The sequence below is a fragment of the Anastrepha obliqua genome, chromosome 6, assembly GCF_027943255.1.
Source record: "Anastrepha obliqua isolate idAnaObli1 chromosome 6, idAnaObli1_1.0, whole genome shotgun sequence".
NCBI classification, from domain to species: Eukaryota; Metazoa; Arthropoda; class Insecta; order Diptera; family Tephritidae; genus Anastrepha; species Anastrepha obliqua.
The window spans coordinates 57,825,338-57,842,001 of NC_072897.1; the positions used below are offsets into that span (position 1 = coordinate 57,825,338).

General features: G+C 41.2%; 1 protein-coding gene, 1 long non-coding RNA gene and 1 pseudogene across 2 annotated transcripts; 1 reads left to right on the top strand and 2 right to left on the bottom strand.

Moving 5' to 3' along the window:
- Window positions 1–245: 245 nt before the first annotated feature.
- On the bottom strand, window positions 246–707 carry LOC129250048 (uncharacterized). Its single transcript, XR_008582802.1, has 2 exons — window positions 658–707; window positions 246–596 (listed from the first exon to the last, which is right to left on the bottom strand). It is a non-coding gene; the product is annotated as an uncharacterized LOC129250048 (long non-coding RNA).
- Window positions 708–2,970: 2,263 nt separating this feature from the next.
- Window positions 2,971–3,827, top strand: LOC129250049 (uncharacterized; annotated as a pseudogene).
- Window positions 3,828–4,463: 636 nt separating this feature from the next.
- LOC129250573 (putative nuclease HARBI1) lies at window positions 4,464–5,427 on the bottom strand. The gene is made up of 4 exons (XM_054890189.1): window positions 5,244–5,427; window positions 4,753–5,188; window positions 4,618–4,695; window positions 4,464–4,484 (listed from the first exon to the last, which is right to left on the bottom strand). The coding sequence occupies exons 1-4, from the start codon at window positions 5,369–5,371 to the stop codon at window positions 4,464–4,466; spliced, it is 663 nt and encodes a 220-aa protein (XP_054746164.1). The 5' UTR covers window positions 5,372–5,427.
- Between the last annotated feature and the right edge of the window lie 11,237 nt (window positions 5,428–16,664).

A 16,664-nucleotide genomic window follows, 5' to 3' on the forward strand; every position in this document is an offset into this window, starting at 1 on the left:
AATATTTATTAGTGCCGTCTTCACCATCTTCAGTTAACGCTAACTGGCACCTTATCTGACAGATCACCGAACGATTTCTGTCAAATAAAGTGCCAGTTAGCGCTAACTGAAGATGGTGAAAACAGTCGTTATGTAATTGCGTTTTAATTTCAATATTAAAAGTAGAAAATCGGTATAAATCTACGTTCTAAAATCAGGCTTTTAAGTTATTTAAAATCGTCCTGAAATAAAAATGTGTTCTGCACTTGAAAATATTGAAATTAAAACGATTTTATATAAATATTCCGTAATACAATGCATGATGAACAAGTTAATAGCGGATTGAACTAGTATATGAAAGTATGTAAATATGTTTAGGTGTAAAAGTAACCTCTTTTCTGAAGAATTTTGAATGAATTTCTCTCGTCTACTATAAACCCAAAGTTAGCCTGAATATAAGCCAAGTCCTCTCGAATTCCCTTGTTTGCAAACAATTTCTTTGCAAAAATAACGCAAGCCGCATCGTCATTGAGACCATCAACAATATCTTTGATTCCGTCAAAATTTTTTGCATAATATGATACTGCCTCCAACCAAGTTCCCCAGCGTGTCAAGACCTTTAAAAATGCCAAATTTTTTAATCATTTATACATACATGGATTTAAAAAAAAAACTTACTGGTTGAGGCGGTAGAGGTAGATCTGGTTGCTTTTCTTGAAAGAATCGAAGGTAATTATATAGAAGAGCGGCCCTTCAGAAAATCAATATTTTTGTAAAATTTTTTCAATGATATCAATAAAATGTATTGTAAAAGAGTGTTTAAGATCGGGGGAACTATACTTTTATGTAGGATTTACTGTTAATATGAATATCAAATCCGGCGGGCGACACAACAAGAATTACCGCTTGAACATTATATAAGTGTTTTGAAATGTTGTCCAACTCCGGCTACGCAATCCACAGTATTTTTGCGTAGAACTCCTTTTCGCGTGGGCGGCCTTCGGCCGCGCTTCAAAAAAATAACCCTCATCAGTCCAACTCCGGCTACGCAATCCACAGTATTTTTGCGTAGAACTGCTTTTCGCGTGGGCGGCCTTCGGCCGCGCTTCAAAAAAATAACCCTCATCAGTCCAACTCCGGCTACGCAATCCACAGTATTTTTGCGTAGAACTCCTTTTCGCGTGGGCGGCCTTCGGCCGCGCTTCAAAAAAATAACCCTCATCAGTCCAACTCCGGCTACGCAATCCACAGTATTTTTGCGTAGAACTCCTTTTCGCGTGGGCGGCCTTCGGCCGCGCTTCAAAAAAATAACCCTCATCAGTCCAACTCCGGCTACGCAATCCACAATATTTTTGCGTAGAACTCCTTAAACACTCTTTTACAATACATTTTATTGATATCATTGAAAAAATTTTACAAAAATATTGATTTTCTGAAGGGCCGCCGGATTTGATATTCATATTAACAGTAAATCCTACATAAAAGTATAGTTCCCCCGATCTTAAACACTCTTTTACAATACATTTTATTGATATCATTGAAAAAATTTTACAAAAATATTGATTTTCTGAAGGGCCGCTCTTCTATATAATTACCGAATCGAATTCTTGTTGCACTTTTTCAAAATATTTTCTTCATATTTGCAACTAAGGGATCAACTTCTGCATACTGGCTTCGCAGTTTTTCACATACCCTGTGAACTCCGTGCGCAACACATGTAATATGAATCATTCGTGGATATAATATCTGAATACCATCTACGCCTTTTTCATATATGGTGCAGCGTCTGTAACAAATATCAGTACTTTATCCCGTTTTACTTCTTCTGGCCATAGAATTTTTAAGGCATCATCAAAGAGTTTAGCAATTTCCGAAGTGTTTACCTTTTGTATTACTTCCGATGTTAGAAGAAAGCCTCGGCCACCTTGCCGTAAAGGACCGACAATGACATTGCAAACGAATCTGCCTGCTTTGTCCGTAGTCTCATCAATTGACACAAAAATGATGCTGTTTCCAATATGCGACCATATTTCTTCCAAAACATTTTCATAAATTTCTTTTAAATAGTGTTTCCGCATAGTCGATGGAACAGGAACTTTTTCCTAGACATATTTTTCCATAAACGATCTGAACTCTTTATGATTGGCTTTTATTAAAGGTATATCGCAAGGTACCATCATTTTGGAGATATCTCTGAAAAACTCTGATGTGGCATTATTTAGAAATGAAGTTATAGGTTGTGCCTTCGGAGCCAGTTTCAATGCCGCCGCTTTTTTGTCTTTTTCCGTTTGAAGATGTTGTTGAATATGATGTTTTTTGTCGTGATTTACTTTTATTTCACAGCTTGTACAAATGAGAATCTTTCCGTCAGTCGAAAGTATGTCTTCCCCAAATTCTTGTATATAGCCGCAAATTTTCACGGAATTATAAGAATGTGCCTTAGGCATTTAAAATTACCGCAAATATTTAACTCACAAAGAAAATTAACGCACGAATTTGAAAATGTTGAGTTTTATCTAAAAAAAAAGAAACTCATCATATCGCAAGCTGAAGGAGCAATAGAAATCAGCTGATGAGTAGAGAGCAGTGTTGTAAAACAAAAAAGCTCTGCCAAATCCAAGGTACTTTGTCAGGCTTCAAATATAAAAATGCAAGAAAAAGGCAAAGCGCCTAGAAAAGGCGAAAAAAGGCGATAAAATCAAAAAAAGGCAAAATAAAAATTAATATTTTGTATAAAAACGATGTCAAACGCGTAATTCTTGATTTCGTTAACAGATAGGATCACGCAGTCAAAATAGGCAAATGCCTTAAAATCCTAACCCTGGTGATAATGATAATCGGCTTTATCACGCACTCCATCGTATACTGTTTTTCGGAGAAGTTACTACAAAAGCATTCATGCATTTCGAACAACTCCGAACGTAAATTCGAAAATCGGAGAATAGCATTCACTGAGTACACTCTAAATGTCAAATTGTCACATTTCCCACAATTTTTCTACGACAAGTTTTTGTAAGCGGACAGTCCACGAAAAATTGAAATAAATTAAAATAAAGTGAAAAAATTATAAAAATGTAAGTATTTATGGAATAAACGGGCAATCAGTATTTAATTTGTCAAAATACAGGTCCAAAATAACAACAAGGCAACAGTATGCGGCTTTGCTGGAGTTGCTGCAAGAAAAGTCCTCTATACCACACGGCTTTTCAAAGTGCTCTAAGGAAGAAGCGTCTGAGTTTTGGAAAAAGGTGGCGGAGGAGCTTAACAGCATGGGCCCACCTCAGAAAGACATCACTAGCTGGAAAAAGGTAAAATGTGTTATTTACTGTGCCTTGTTTGTGTGTATATATGTATATATATCGTGTTTACTAGGTATGGCTAGACTGGAAGGCGTATATTAAAAGGAAGCTAGCGGAAAACAAAAATAGAACAGTGGGCTACTGGTGGCGGTCGAAACAGGCAGCACCATTTCAATGAAATGGAGGAAGCTGTCATCCGATTGACTGCACTAGAGACTAGCACGAATGGAATTGAAAACAGTGTTGGGCTACCTGTTGCAGGCGATTCTGAAGCTAAGATCGGGGCTGACGTGTCAATGACGTCATCGAGCCGCAGTCCAGCACTTCCGAGACGTATTTCCTCTGCGCGCAAACCAACTGATACAAGTACAGCAGAAGTACTTCAAGACCATTTTTTGTTTCAAAAGGAATTTCAGGAAAAGACTATAGCACACTATTCAATACAGGAACAAAAGCTGGAAGATATTTGTTCCGGTATACGACGCTTATACCTAGCAATGGAAGAATGCAGAAGTGGAAGAAACCCATAGACACAACCAATCCATGGAAGATTTGATCAATGATAAAAAACAAACATACATACATATGTATGTATGTATATGTACATTCCTTTATTTATATACAAGTGCCTATCAAAAGTTCAAATAAAAAAAGTGTAAATGAATTAATACATATAAGTCTTGCTATTTTTAATTGAATATTACAGTCGTGTTAATTTTGAAGATATAGATTCCCTTATCCGCATAGCTACATCAGAATATGTTGAAGGAGAAGGTTCATACGTTTGATTAAAATGGTTTTTTTCAACATTTTCTGAAAAATCATCAACCACGCGATAATGGATACAAATATTGTGCAATGCTGCGGCAACGTTCACTATTTGGCAAACCTTCATGGGTTCATAATAAAGCTCACGAGTACCCAGAAGGCATCTGAATCGGTTTTTAAATACACCTATGGTCCTTTCTATAGTATTTCTGGCTTTTGCATGTATTTTATTGTAGTTTCCTTCGGCGCTTTCTGTTGTAGGTGAACGAAAAGGTGTCATTAACCATGGCTCTAGAGCATATCCAGCGTCTCCTATGGTCCTTTCTATAGTATTTCTGGCTTTTGCATGTATTTTATTGTAGTTTCCTTCGGCGCTTTTTGTGGTAGGTGAACGAAAAGGTGTCATTAACCATGGCTCTAGAGCATATCCAGCGTCTCCTGTGGAATAAATAAAATCATTTTAGCAAAAAACTATTCAAACGGTCTATATGTGTATGCACATACCCAAAAGCCAAGTGTTTCGTTCGCCGTTTAGGTATTTGTTTTCAAAAAAATTTCGCGCGCTGCTTACGTTCCAAATATGAGCATCGTAGTTGCTGCCAGGATACTGCGCATTCACGTAGCGAATTCTCATTTTATTATCGCATATCTGCAATAAATAAAAAATTAGAAAGATATTTGAAATATCAGTTTTTGCAAGACTTACAATCATAGCATTGATGCTATAGTACCCTTTACGATTAAAATATAGGAATTTGTCCTTAGTTGGCGCAACAATTTTAATGTGTGTTCCGTCTACACATAAAATCGCACCAGGAAATCCATATTTTCGATAAAAGTCCATCTTTGCTTGTCTTTTTTCTTCGTTGCTTAAATCAAGATTCACCCACTGAGTACATAGGTGACATTGAAGAGTGTATAACACGTGTTTTAATACGCCACAAAATGTGGATTGAGCCATGGGAATGTCAAAGTCCTTTCCCACTCCATGCTGGTACCCACCCTCCGCAAAAAAACGTAATACGGAAGACAAACGCTGGAGCGAAGAGATGGAGCTCGACCTCATTGAGCGTGCATTTCCATCTAGGACACTTAAGACGTACAAAAACGCCGCCTTATTCAAGCGGTAATTTTTAGTAAACCTGTTTCATAAAATAAAGTTAACCTATGAAGTTATGAAGTTATTCCTATACTTACATTGTGTCCTCGACATCGAGCGGATTGCTTGCGTCCCTTAATATTTTTCGTTGAATTTTCATATTCGATCTACTTCTTTCACCTTCCGCCTCCACCAACATTATAGAAAATATCAACGAAGAATCCATAACACTTAAAAGCTTTGTTTTTCCAATATATATTTCAGTGTAATTAAATTTATTTACGCTTGTCTTTATTGAAATTTCAATTTATTGCAAAACATTTGATTTCGAAACGTTAAAATTTAAAATGTGCGTATGGCAACAACTTTTTCGAATTCACATGGGTTGCTTAAAAAATTGCTCCGATTCGGAGCGGACATTTACATTCGGAGATTTGCTACGATGGATTGTGTGATAGGGCAGAATATGAGTGCTTATGTGATAGTCATCTGTCTTGTAAGGTGTCTTTCTAAATGCTCGACAACTGCAGCTGCTGTGCGTAAAGTGCGCGCATGAGCATACAGTAACTTGCAGAAAACAGCACAAAAAGTTCTTCTTCGGACATTTCAATACTAGAAGTAAATTTCGAAACAATTATTTGATGTTACGTATTTAGATAAATAGTTAATTAGTATATTACTTTACGTATGTACGAGTATGTAGTTCTTCAATTGATAAAAATTGCACAAAAACATATGCATATATCTGCAAGGTTAGAAACTTATTCTGAAATTAGAGTATTTTAAGGTTACTGTACACACAATGCTGTGCCTATGAATGTGCGCTGGATTTCTTGAGAAGTTTTAGGGAATCGTAATATTTCTTTCTGTGGCAAGTGCACACACATACACACATCATATATACTATATGCGCATATGAATATAAATTCACATATTTTAATTTGCATATACTATCTTCCTGAGTGCCTGGTAATGAATCAATTCTCTATGAAGGATTTGCTTTGGTTTGAAGGGAATTCAACAAAGTTTTACAGAAGATGCCTTGGCAGACATAATAAATATACGTATATATTTTTGGATGATTTGCCCATTCTAAGTCACATTCGATCTTAGCATATATGTTTTTAATGATAAAGTGCCTGTAGCTAGCCTACAGCGTTAACATTATTTCTAATATATATAACCATGCATACATACAATTTCGCGCAATTTTCATAAAAAACCCAAAAAGAACAAATCTGTAAACATGCATACAAATCATATCATATCAAATGGACAAATCCATTCTGTACGCAAGCAAATGTAAGCTAATGTAAACTACATTTTTTCACACTTGCGTGTCACTCTCTCCCTCTCATTTCTCTCCGGCAGCCATATTAATTAATTTCCTACTGTTAACTTGTGGTAAAGTAATTTCTGAGTTGAATTTCTTACCCGTGTTTTGTTAGAGCCCAAAATGAGGAACGGGCCGGGACTGCGCCTTCTCTATGAATTTACGTTCTCTGCGCACACAGTAACCCATTTACTAACCGTTGCTTTGATGGCTGCAGAACGGAGTAGCTTATCTAAGGGGTCAGAAGTCTCGTTACCCACGTTTCTCGAGGTTTATAGGACTCGACTACCCTTGATGTGGTTGGGGGGCTGTCTAAGGCCATGAGCGCAGCTTGGCTGTCGCTGCAGTCACATATAGATCTGACGCTCCATCGGTTTTCCACAACAAAGTTCATCGCTTGTTGAACTGCATACTCCTCCGCTTGAAACACAGATGCATGCATTCCAAGAGCAAAGTGCAGTTTTGTCCCGCTGGATTCCACGTAGACCCCAGAGCCGGAGCCATGCTCGGTCCTGGAGCCATCCGTGAAATGCGAAAACAGTGTTTGCCGAGCTCATTTTCAGAGCTTGATCACAACTGAGCCTCCAAAAGCACTACACTGTATCTCTTTTCAAGTACGACTCTTGATGGCATGGAGTCAAGGGGCATGGAGAGAATCGTTGGATCGAAGTCCATGCCTTCTCTGTTTCCCAATGCCGGACAGGAGCCGTATCAGTTCAGATTGTGTTTCAGCCTGCAGATGGCATTCAAGGCCTCTCTTTGGATGAAATCATGAAGTGGTGGGAGACCAATCAAAGCATCTAATGCCGGGGCTGAAGTAGTCGGAAAAGCTCCAGTGCAACAGATGGCCACAGTGCGTTGAAGTCTCGATAAGGCCCTCCTGACTCCCACCAGAGAGAGTCTACTCATCCAGACCACTGATGCATAGGTGATAATAGGTCTTATCATAGCCGCGTAGATCTATTGGACCTTGCTAGGAGAAAGACCACACGTTTTTCCAAAGACACCTTTGCACTGCCAGAAAGCTGTTAGTTCTTTGGATGTGTTTGTTTCATCGTGTGATTTCCATAGGTGCTTACTATTGAGGATTACTCCAAGATATTTGATTTCTTTGGATAGCCGGATTGTGACTCCTTTTAGCTTAGGTCGAAGGAGTCCATCAAGATTACTCCTTCTAGTAAAGAGGGCAAAACCAGGTTTGGTGGGATTTGCCGATAGCTCTTTAGCACAGAACCAAGTGTCAATCATATTTAGATTTTGCTGCACTTTTCTAGAGATGCTCATAAGCGAAGGACCCGTTGACAAACAGGCGACGTCGTCCACATGTGTATGTGTGTAGTCTCCAGCATTATTTAAGGTAGTGAGTTGAGGATCGATCACCATGCACCAGAGCAATGGAGACAGCACACCGTTTTGGGGGCAACCTCTATTAACTCTGGATGACACCAGCAGATCTTCCTCTGCTCGCACCGTGACGATTCTTTAGGCTAGCATTTAACGACTCCAATTCATCAGCACCCGGTCTACACCATGTCTACTGGTCTAAAGCTTTTGGGGCTGGTGCAGTCATCTCTTCCAACCTTAGGGATGAACGCGACCCTCACCATCCTCCAAGAGCGTAGTATATAGGCCAGTGCCAGCATGCAGAGAAGATTTTCTTCAAGGCTGCTGTCACGGCCTCTGCGCCTTCCTTCAGCATGGAAGGATATATGCCACCTGGTCCGGCCGACTTGTAGCCGCCAAAAGATATGTTGCCAAATCGAATGGCGGCCTCATTCACCACAGGTCTTGGAACGAACCAGTCATGCCGAGAAGGTGTAGCAGCTCTGACAACCGCCTCTATCAATAAGGGCTGTTGCCGGCCGACGTTTATCTGAATACTTGGCAAGTGCTGAGTGTCTCACTTTGCCTCTCCGAGAAGAAACCATCAGATTTCCTATGTAACCACAGCTTTGCAATTGGGTCCCTTTTCAGGATCCTAACCAATTTCGCGGCGTCACTCAGAGGCTCAATATTGCTGCAGAATTCCCTATAAGAGGCTCATTGCGATTCCCGAATAAGCCTCTTGTAGTTTTTCTGAACATCACGGTATCCCTCCCAGTCCTCAGCAAGGTTAGTCTTGAGGGCCCGGTTTATAAGTTTTCTCGACTCACGCCTCAACATCTGAAGCTTTCGATTCCACCAAGGAACGGGAATTGGACAGGCTGACTCAAAACATTCAGTTAGGGCAGCGTTGAGTTTCTCAACAGCCGCCTCAATGGCCTGTTCTTTTCGAAATGTGGCGTAACGTCAAGGTCCGTCAACACCCCCCTAAACTTCTGCCAATCTGATTTTCTGGGGTTTCTAGAGGGCAATGGCATTTGTGCCTCCTCGCGACACTGAAACTCAAGGTGGTCTGAGCAATAATCATTGGCAAGGACCCTTCAGGTCTTGATTGATCACCCAAGTTTTGAGTTTGATAGGGTGAAATCTGTCACCTCCTGCCTTCTAGCAGTTACAAACGTAGGATGTGTGCCCTTGTTCTAAATGTTTAGCCAAAAGGTAGCGATAAACTCGAATAGCCGACAACCCCGTCCATTGCACTTGCTGCTGCCCCAGATTGTATGCTGGGCATTAGCATCGCAACATAGGACAAGACCCAGATTGCGCCGCTCACAGAACCTCACGAGACTAGTGGCTTTCCTAAGTGGTGGCCCTTCCAGAGCATCGTAAAGCAATTAAACAGATGCTATCACAAACTTCGACAATCAACGTCTACCCACATAACACACCTCAGCCGCTACCAGGTCTTGACAACAGAATTGCTCAAGAACCGTCACAGTGAGATGGGATGATACTATAACACCAGTCCTAGATCTATTCGACGCGTTTAAGCCGTAGAGGCAGGCCTAAAGACCCAGGGCTCTTGCACTGTTGTTATGTGGGGTAATGTGTGCAGCTGGGTAAGCCTTCTACTTAGTAGGGCGGTAGCGGCTTTGGAATGCTGCGTGACAGTAACTAGAGGACCCGTCCGAGCCAATCATCTGGGAAAGACGTGGAAGCTGCCCGTCCGAAAGAAGAGACTCAAACGGTTCCCGTACCGTGAACCCATGATATTAGCACTGGCTTCATCTACTCGCATCACAAGAGCATCCTCTTCCTTTCCTTTGCAGTTTTTGCTCTTGGTGTACGAGAGGACTCGCCAAAGCCTCATGCTGATGCCGTATTCTGGGCACGTTGACAGGATAGGACATCCGCTGTAGGCAGGTCTGGATCCGGAGTCCAGCAGATGGCCTTCCCGATGGGTACACTCTCTTCACTGTAAAGTGCGAAGCGAGTGGTCCCGTTCCGTCCTTTGTCTCATAGCCCTTCGCGTTGGCTTCAGGACCGGAGGCAATAACCTGACGCATCAGTCGATTTTTGCAGTATTTGATTTCTGCATCCGTTAGCTGATGGTCAGGCCCAAGTTTACCAATCACAGCCACAGGTCGTGGGACAGCAGCTTTCTCGCTATAGGATGGCTTAGCCGCACCATTGGATGTGCTCGGGCGGGGGTCCATCTCCCCATTCCTCACTGACGATAATTTCGCCGGGCAGACAGTTGTGCTGAACTTTTTGTCGAGGCGCCGATAGGGACGTGGCTCAGCAGAAGCTTTTGACGCCACATTGACTGGCCCTAAGACCGCGCTCGTATCTTGGCGAGTCGAGGCTCGGTTATTAGCGGCAGCTGAAGGGAAGGGGGGTGTATTGCTTTCAGCTACCCACCTTCGCCGCTTACCTCCGTCTCCTCCCGGATGCGCTCTCGCTCATAGAGCTGAGACGTTTGGGTTATTATTGGGGCCTCCAGAATCCATGACCCTGCCGCCCAAGTGGGCGAATTGCCATTTGTGTATATTCCACCTGGAGTAATATCATTTGTGTTGTCCGTTACCAAGGATGGTTTTTATTCGGGACTCCTCCCTAGCTTGTTTGGTTCACGGATGGCACCCTGATTCTACGCCAACTTTGAATCATCACAAGAGTGTTGAACCCACCCCATCAGGGAAGGCCACTCGTGTGATATCAGGGCTTCCCTACAATTTTATATTCCAGTACTCAAGGGTTGCTATTTAGATCGGTTTGAAGTTCCTTATTACGAATATACATGCAATGACCGTCTCTGTGCAGAGGGACGGCGACTGGATTGCCACTTAGTAACCAGAGTGCGGCCGTTCCTGCTTGCTGATGAAAATCGCATCTAGCGTCTGCTGTACGACTTCTATGCATGGAGTGCCCTCGTAACTTTTTAGCGAGAGGGGATCTTCTTGACCCTAGCAGGGGTTCGGTGCGGTCGCGTCTACTCAGTAAATGCAATTGGTGACACTTTGCATTCTTGTATTTTGTTCTCTGGTTTCCCGCATCCCATGCACGTATCGCATTTACCATGGCCAGTGCAGTTTGCTTGTGTGCGCTCGCGATAACACCCCTTAATTTGTTCCCTCCAACCTCCTCTGCGGAGAAAACCATGTACTGTTTCCGCGCGCTCGGTGCTGTTATCCTCATGTGTATCTGTTCCTCCTGGTTGGTGAGCAGTTTCCGTAGTGCTTTTTCCACCTTCACCTTGGACGTGAAGGAGTCGAGATCTCCGATCTCAATCGTAGAGCTTGGCTTTAAATCCGCGATGAAAGATGTGTCCTGCAAAGTTGCTCCCAGCTGATGCACGCATTTTGGCGTAACATTGTCTCCCCTACCAAACTCTAAATGTATTTATTTGTTTTCCTAAGGGACTTTACTTTAACTGACTCATCAGTCGTAATCTTTGCTCTCAAGTCCTTCAGGACATCTGAATAACTATGGCCTTCTGCAATGTTCTTACGGGGATTCAAAAGCGACCTTGTGTCTTTCGCTGCACCAACGTCTGCAGTTCAGCGTTATATCCAGCAGCTCATCCATTTTTGATACTCCAAGTTTGACCTGGCTGCTGATGTTCTTTTGATGTCTGAACACCTGCTGCATAGAGCTTATCACCAGCTTGCATTGGGCGATCGCTTCTTCCTCCATTCTCCTCAGTTTTTAATCAGCTCAAGCCAAGCCAATTGCGTTGATGGACGCGCTTTCTTTTGTGGCGACTGTTATTGCGATTTGCTGGGACGGAGTGAAGAGCTGTTCTGCCCCTGCAAGTATGCTGGTTAGCATATACTGTGGCGGTTGTAGCCCTCCAATGCTGGTACTGGAGGCATTCCTGAATGCTGATCTTATTGCGCCCGTTGCCGTTTGCGGGGCTATCAGCTTTTGCATTTTTGATCGCAATGTGGGCTGATCCGTTTTCAGTTGCATTCAGAATGGGTACGTTCTTTGCCGGCGTGGATTTTAGCAGTAATCTACTTGTTCTTCTTTGCTTCCTTCTTTTATTTTTTCCCTAGGTTGTTTGTTTTTGATTTTGCTTTTCAGTACTTTAAAAAGTCAACTTCAGACCGCTATCCTCACATGAAATCGCAGTTTCCCTAGGTGTCCCCAACTGGATCTCTCAACTGAGCCTAGTCTTTTATGCGTATGTATGTATTCTTTTCCCCGACCCGCTGGGGATTACTACATAATATAAAAATAATAATAAATTATTAACTCTTATAAATCGAGATTAATAAACAATTACTAATTATTTGATCAACCCTGATACACAAGGTACAATGAATAAAGTTTTCTTTAAAATTAAAATTCTTCAAAATATTTCAATATTCTTTCACAATGTGTTATAAACAAAATATTATTAAAAATGCATGAAACAGTATTTTATGTAATTGTTTTTAATAGATTAAATAAATATGAAATAAATATTAAATAAATACTCAATTTATATTAATTTGCACAAAAATCTTTTCAATGTAAATGAAATACTTTATTTAGTAAGCTTTAAATTGTCATTCTATGTAGAGACACTTTTCGTTTCATCTACTATGTTACGATTTAACTTATCTTAAGAGTAAGAGCGACGGCCGATATGTACATATTTTAGAGCTAAAATCAATTTATAATCTTTAAAACTTTACTGTCAATTCCACTTTCGAAAACAGTTTCTAATTTAAATCCATTTAAATAATTTTATTGCAACCCATCTCTACTTAAATATAAACCATACCTCAATCTGACATAAATATTCTAATAACGACCGTATAAAACTAAAAAACAAAGTTAATTTAGGCACATCGTGGATTATCAATTACAGGATAGGTTCCTCTGAATATAAGAAGAGCATAACTATTACTGCCGAAGCCGAATGGGTTGGTGCGTGAATACGATTCGGAATTCACAAAGAGAACGTTGGTTCGAATCTCGGTGAACCACTAAAATTAAGAAAAAGATGTTTCTAATAGCGGTCACCCCTCGGCAGGCAATGGCAAACCTCCGAGTGTATTTCTGCCATGAAAAAGCTTCTCATAAAAATATCTGCCGTTCGGAGTCGGCTTGAAACTGTAGGCCCCACACCACAAATAGGAGGAGGAGCTCGGCCAAACACCCAAAAAGGGTGCACGCGCCAATTATATATATATATATATATATATATATATTTATTATTAATAACATTTTAAATAATAGGGTATCTTATCCTAGTTTACAAGTTTCAATAAAATTTTAATAAAAGTAAATAGTTTTAAAATTTCTCATAATAAAACTATACATATTTTATTTATACAAAATTTAACTTTCACCAAAAAGATTTTATTTGTATGATATAACCGCGGCTGCTGGCATAAATTTAGCCAATACTGTATAAAATTACTTTGGCGAGTTTTTGAAGGAAACTCTCTTTTAGATCATCGTCTTAACGAATTCTGACTGGGAATTTATACTATATCATTACCTTCTGGTAGGAATCCTCGAACTGTGGGCTGGGACAGGTATGGTGAGCTTGTAACAGAGCGAATACTTGGTGGAACGCTGAACTCTCGGTTCAAAAAAGTTCTTAATGAAGCCTTAAAAAGCCAAACAAAAGTAGACAGAACCAATCATCCACTTGCACAGAGAGTATACAAGAAAAAAGTGAGGCAAACCACACTTGAATCTTATAGAAATTTCTGTAGTGCAGTCGAAGAAACGAAAGAAACAGCTAGACTTTGTATGGTCCTTCAATTAAACTGCTCAGTAAATCTGGATTCCATTCGTAAACCTGACGGTTCATATACCATCACAATGACGACGCGTAAGAGTAGTATTTATTGTGAAACCAGGAAAAGATGACTATACCCTAGCTAAAAGTCTTAGACCAATCAGTTTGCCATCGTTCTTGTTGAAAAGAACGAGAAGTAGAGAAATATATTCGAGTGAGGGTATTGCCGAGAAGTGGTTATCAACATGCTTATCAGAGTGGAAAATCATTCACAAGATAACATTAAAATCATACACATGATTCATCCTTACATGATCGTGTTAGCAAGACTTCGTGGACATTGAGGGGGCTTTTGACAATGCCACTTTTTACTCAACATGTTCCTTCTGACAAATGACAAGGAATTAATCAAACTACTCTAAAATGGATACATTCCATGATCTCTGAGAGGCTGCCAACCGCTGTTGAGAACAGTGACGAACTAATTATCGCCAGGATGTTCTTTCTACTCTGTTGTGGTTCTTTGTCGTAGACTCTCGGCTAACGGAGATGCTGGAACTCGGATTTCATGTCCAAGCATATGCGGCCGATGTCTATGCGCAAGCATCGGAAGTTGGATGGACTTAGCCTTTCAGCACTTAAAGGTGTGATACTCAGTCTCTTTGAGAAAGTTAAATATCTATGAGTAATCTTGAATATGAAACTGACTTGGGAAACACATGTTTCGCTGCAGGTGAATCGCGTATTGACTTTCTGGCACGAATACGGAATTTCGAGACACAAAGAAATCTTCTCTGAAAAATCAATGTAGAGTGCATTCAAAGAGGTTTGACGGATACTTTCTTTACCTATGAGTCCAAGGATGAAATAGGTTCTCGAACCGGATGGTACTTAATTGATAGTAATAAGTCTCATTACGCTTTGGGAAGAATGGCAACGGTTTCCCAAACAGAAATTTTTGCCATTCTGAAAATAGCAGAATAGATAATTAAGAGGAGATGGAGCAGGAAACAGAGTTGAGTCTTCAGTAGCAGTGTGACTGTACCAAAAGCCCTGGAGAAGGGAAAGCAAACCTCAAATATTGTTCAAGAATGTAAGAGAAGGCTTAATTCTGATGCAAGACAGAATAAGCTTGTACTTATATGAGTTCCAGGACCCTGCGGTGCTCAATGGAATGAAATTGCCGATGAGTTGGCCAACTGTGGATCAGCGGTTCCTTCACAGTTTACATAAAGAGCGATGTTTCCCAGCGGTTTGGGGAAAAGAATACACCCGCCGCAAGGCATACTGCAAAAATTATTCGGATTAAACAGTCCAAGAGCTGGTGGAAGAATTATTCTATTACCTCTGTACAGGAGGCAGACGCCTCTCCGAATTGGCTGACAGCTTAATGCCACATCCGCTCCCGTCTCGCTAAAACGTTTCAGCTACCGACGAAACTGGAAGACGGCAGAAAAAGAAAGAGAAAATAGTGCCGCTAAAAATGTGTAACCATTGCAACACTCGCTCACAACACACAAACATAAATGACGAAGATGGCCAATGGCAAATTGTTGGGGAAAAAAGAAGGCGAATCGGAAGTGCTTAGCAGTGTGTCCAAAGACTGGCCCTAAAGCAGCAAATATTGAAAAAGAGATTCAATCGGAAGCACTTCTAATCAGGCCAGCAGAAAGACAAAGCTACGAGGATGTTCTCAGAAACCTCCGTAACAAAATAAAGCCTGGCGACAATGAAGCCGAAATAAAAGCCGTTCGTAAAACAAGGGCGAGAGCAATACTGGTTGAACTAGAAAAATGTGAGCAGATCAAGCCCACCTTCTGCAAGGTACTAAAAGCCACTCAACAGGGATCGGCTGTTATTACAGACTTTAAACCGAAATTACGGTAGAGATACGAGACTTAGATTCTCTTACTACAAAGAAGGAAGCAGTAGAGGCTCTAAAGACGACCCTCAATATAACCACGGAAGAGATAGGCGTAAACTTATCTGCACCAAACAGCGGAGAACAGGTTCGCGGTTACGTGACTTCAACGCAGGAGAAAGCTGACATTCTCTTCAATAAGTCACGCACAAAAATTGGCTGGGGGAACTGCATAATGCGACCCCAGCTAAATACCAAGTGTTTCTTATTTTCAACATGGAATTGTAAAGAGCCCGACAGAAGGGGCCAGGGTCTCTGTCTTATGTGTGGCGAGCCGGGCCATAAGCTCCAAGAAGATATAAAAGTCAAAATGTAAAAAGAATATATGCATGTACTACAAGCAAACATGCACAGAAGCAAAAGCGAAGAAGCGCCCCTATCACAACGGATAGCAGAAAGGAACACAGTCGTTTTTAGAATGAGTGAGCAATACAAACAAAAAAATACCGCCAACTGGTTAGAAGACCCACCGGTACTGCGACACTGTGGCTCCCACTAGGTGTAAACACAACAGAAAACGGGAGCGGAAATTGCTTGGTGTGGGCGCACATCCAACAAATCACATTAATAAGCTGCTATCTAACGTCCAACGATAACATCGAAGAACTCCTAAACAAACTAGATGACATTTAGGATAAGGCTCGCGAAATCGGGGGATCGGTAATAGTTACCGCGGATTTCAACGCCAAAGTCATAGAGTGGGGTATACTAACTACGAACTCAAGAGGCAGGAGGGTTCTGGATATAGCGGCCAGGCTCGGATTGACGATCACGAACACAGGAGGAGTAACCACATTTAGAAGACCCGGTTGCGAAGAAACAACACCAGATATCACGCTCGTATCTGACATGGAAGGTCCTCGATGACTTCACAGGCACCGACCACCAATAGATTTCGTTCAGAATAGAACATAAAGGAGCACCCGGGGAAAATATAAGGAAAAGTGGTGTCTGGAAGTGGCATGTATCAAACCTTAACCGGGAAGTCCTAATAGCCACCGTTGATACAGATTCCCACGGGGACACAACCCTTAAAAACGCCATACAAGTGTTGAGAGCTAAAATGCGCCTTATTAAACAAGGCGAAAAAACATAAAAGCTCTGTTCATTGGTGGACAGAGGAAATAGCTGAACTGAGACGTGACTGTTTTCGCCTCAGACGGAAATACACCAGAGCCAGACGAACCGGGCAAGTCACTGTG

Bases quoted from the DNA above. Each gene is read 5' to 3' on its own strand.
- LOC129250573 (XM_054890189.1), bottom strand. From the start codon at position 5,371: ATGGATTCTTCGTTGATATTTTCTATAATGTTGGTGGAGGCGGAAGGT. The intron at 4,696-4,752 runs GTAAGTCTTGCA...TATTTATTGCAG, and splicing joins ATAGCATCAATGCTATGATT to ATATGCGATAATAAAATGAG. The intron at 4,485-4,617 runs GTAAGCAGCGCG...TTTATTCCACAG, and splicing joins ACGATGCTCATATTTGGAAC to GAGACGCTGGATATGCTCTA.